Here is a 1,692-nt window from a genome sequence, read left to right as displayed (position 1 = left end):
GGCAGAGCTGCTGTATCAGACTTCAGTTTTCTCCAGCTTTTTGTGGCTGTTTTTAATGTTTAAGCAGCAGTTTTAATTCTGCTCGGAGCTGCATGTGTCACATATGTTCTGTACTTCTCCATGTGTAGCCAACAGGCGGCCATCTTGGAGGACCTGGTCACTGATGTTCCCCTGGAGTTTGATTTCCTGTTCTCTAGTTCACATGCCGAGGTCATCTCAGGGAAACAGGAGGGTGAGAGGACGTTTTATTATTATTATTATTTCACTCTGGTGTTGTTGTTTCTCACTGATGGTTTCAGTGGTTAATGAACTATCACCTGCCTGTTTCCATCATGGCTGCTTAACCCTGAAGGAGTGTACGCATGGATCGGCATTAACTTTGTGTTGGGCCGCTTCGATCACGCTGACGAGGGTGAGTGTGGAGGATTACATTTGACCCAATAATCAAATCCCAATTTTGTTAAGTTGTTAAATCTGTTGTGTTTCTCAGAGGACGCCACGGTCGAGGTGACAACCGGGTCTCAGAACCAGCGGCCAATCAGCAGGCGGCGTACAGTGGGAATCATGGATATGGGCGGAGCTTCACTGCAGATTGCCTACGAGGTGCCCAGTGCCATCACCTTCAACTCACCGGAGGAGGTGAGACAGCTGTTACTGCAGGAGGAACTGTGTTAACTCCAGACTCTGGAGAGCTGTTATTGATTAAGGCTGCAAATAATGTTTATTTTTGATTGATCTGCTGATTATTTTTCTGGATTAATCGTTTAGTCTATAAAACTCTACATCAACAAACGCAGCATTCTCTCATCTGAGGGCTTGAAAGCATCAAATATTTGGCATCTTTTCTTGAAAAATGACAAATCAACTATCAAAATAGCTGCTAATTAATTTCCTGTACATCATTGTCATCATGTTCATCATCGTCTGCAGCAGTGTAACGCGTCAGTGTGTGTTTCCAGGAGGAGGCAGGGAAGAGTGTTCTCGCAGAGTTTAATCTGGGCTGCGACGTCGAGCACACGCAACACGTGTACCGAGTCTACGTCACCACATTCCTCGGCTTCGGAGGAAACATGGCCAGGCAGCGTTACGAGGACCAGCTGGTCAACAAGACATTCGCCAAGAACAGGTTCACACATTCACACACATTCACACACATTCACACATTCACACACACACAATGTGTGTATGACGAGGCTCCAGATGATTGGTCGCCTCTCTTATGTTGTCTCATACCAGTAGTATTATTGGTGTTATTCAAAATTAAGACTACATTTCCCACAAACCCCAGGAAGTATTTACTTTTTCTTATCTGTGAAATTCGGCCAGGTGGTCCGTGATGTAAAATATAGTTTACAGGCCGGTCAGTCTGTTGTTTATGGTAATTATACTAAGATGAAGTCTGATTTAATTCTTTAATAATCCACGATAGAGACTCACTGTGACGTCTGAACATACATAACATGGGTACGATGCTCCTGTCGGTCCAGGTTTCTAACCGCACAGACGGGCCTGAGCGAGGAGAAACCATACCTGGACCCGTGTCTGCCCGTCGGTCTGTCTGAGTCGGTTGTCAGGGGCAACCACACCTTGCACCTGCGGGGTCAGGGTGACTGGGCTCGATGTCAGGAAGCTGTGCAGCCCTTCCTCGGCCTCCACAACGGCACCATGTCTCCAGGGGGCGTTTATCAGGTA

The 1,692-nt window shown here is 46.6% G+C and overlaps 1 protein-coding gene across 1 annotated transcript in view; it reads left to right on the top strand.

Moving 5' to 3' along the window:
• The window catches only part of LOC111668149 (ectonucleoside triphosphate diphosphohydrolase 7-like), a gene marked incomplete at its 5' end in the record, with an annotated part of 9,114 nt that overhangs the window by 1,829 nt on the left and 5,593 nt on the right, over window positions 1–1,692 (top strand). Inside the window, 5 exons of the mRNA XM_087178721.1 lie at window positions 65–232; window positions 353–412; window positions 491–639; window positions 960–1,126; window positions 1,488–1,689. Of these exons, the coding sequence (XP_087034847.1) occupies window positions 65–232; window positions 353–412; window positions 491–639; window positions 960–1,126; window positions 1,488–1,689 (746 nt within the window). The remainder of the gene's footprint in view (window positions 1–64; window positions 233–352; window positions 413–490; window positions 640–959; window positions 1,127–1,487; window positions 1,690–1,692) is intronic.

The sequence above is a fragment of the Seriola lalandi genome, unplaced genomic scaffold (assembly GCF_002814215.2).
Source record: "Seriola lalandi dorsalis isolate HSWRI2012SDOR001 ecotype SW California unplaced genomic scaffold, Sedor1 jcf7180002054709, whole genome shotgun sequence".
NCBI classification, from domain to species: domain Eukaryota; kingdom Metazoa; phylum Chordata; class Actinopteri; order Carangiformes; family Carangidae; genus Seriola; species Seriola lalandi.
This window is presented reverse-complemented; position numbering and strand designations above follow the sequence as displayed.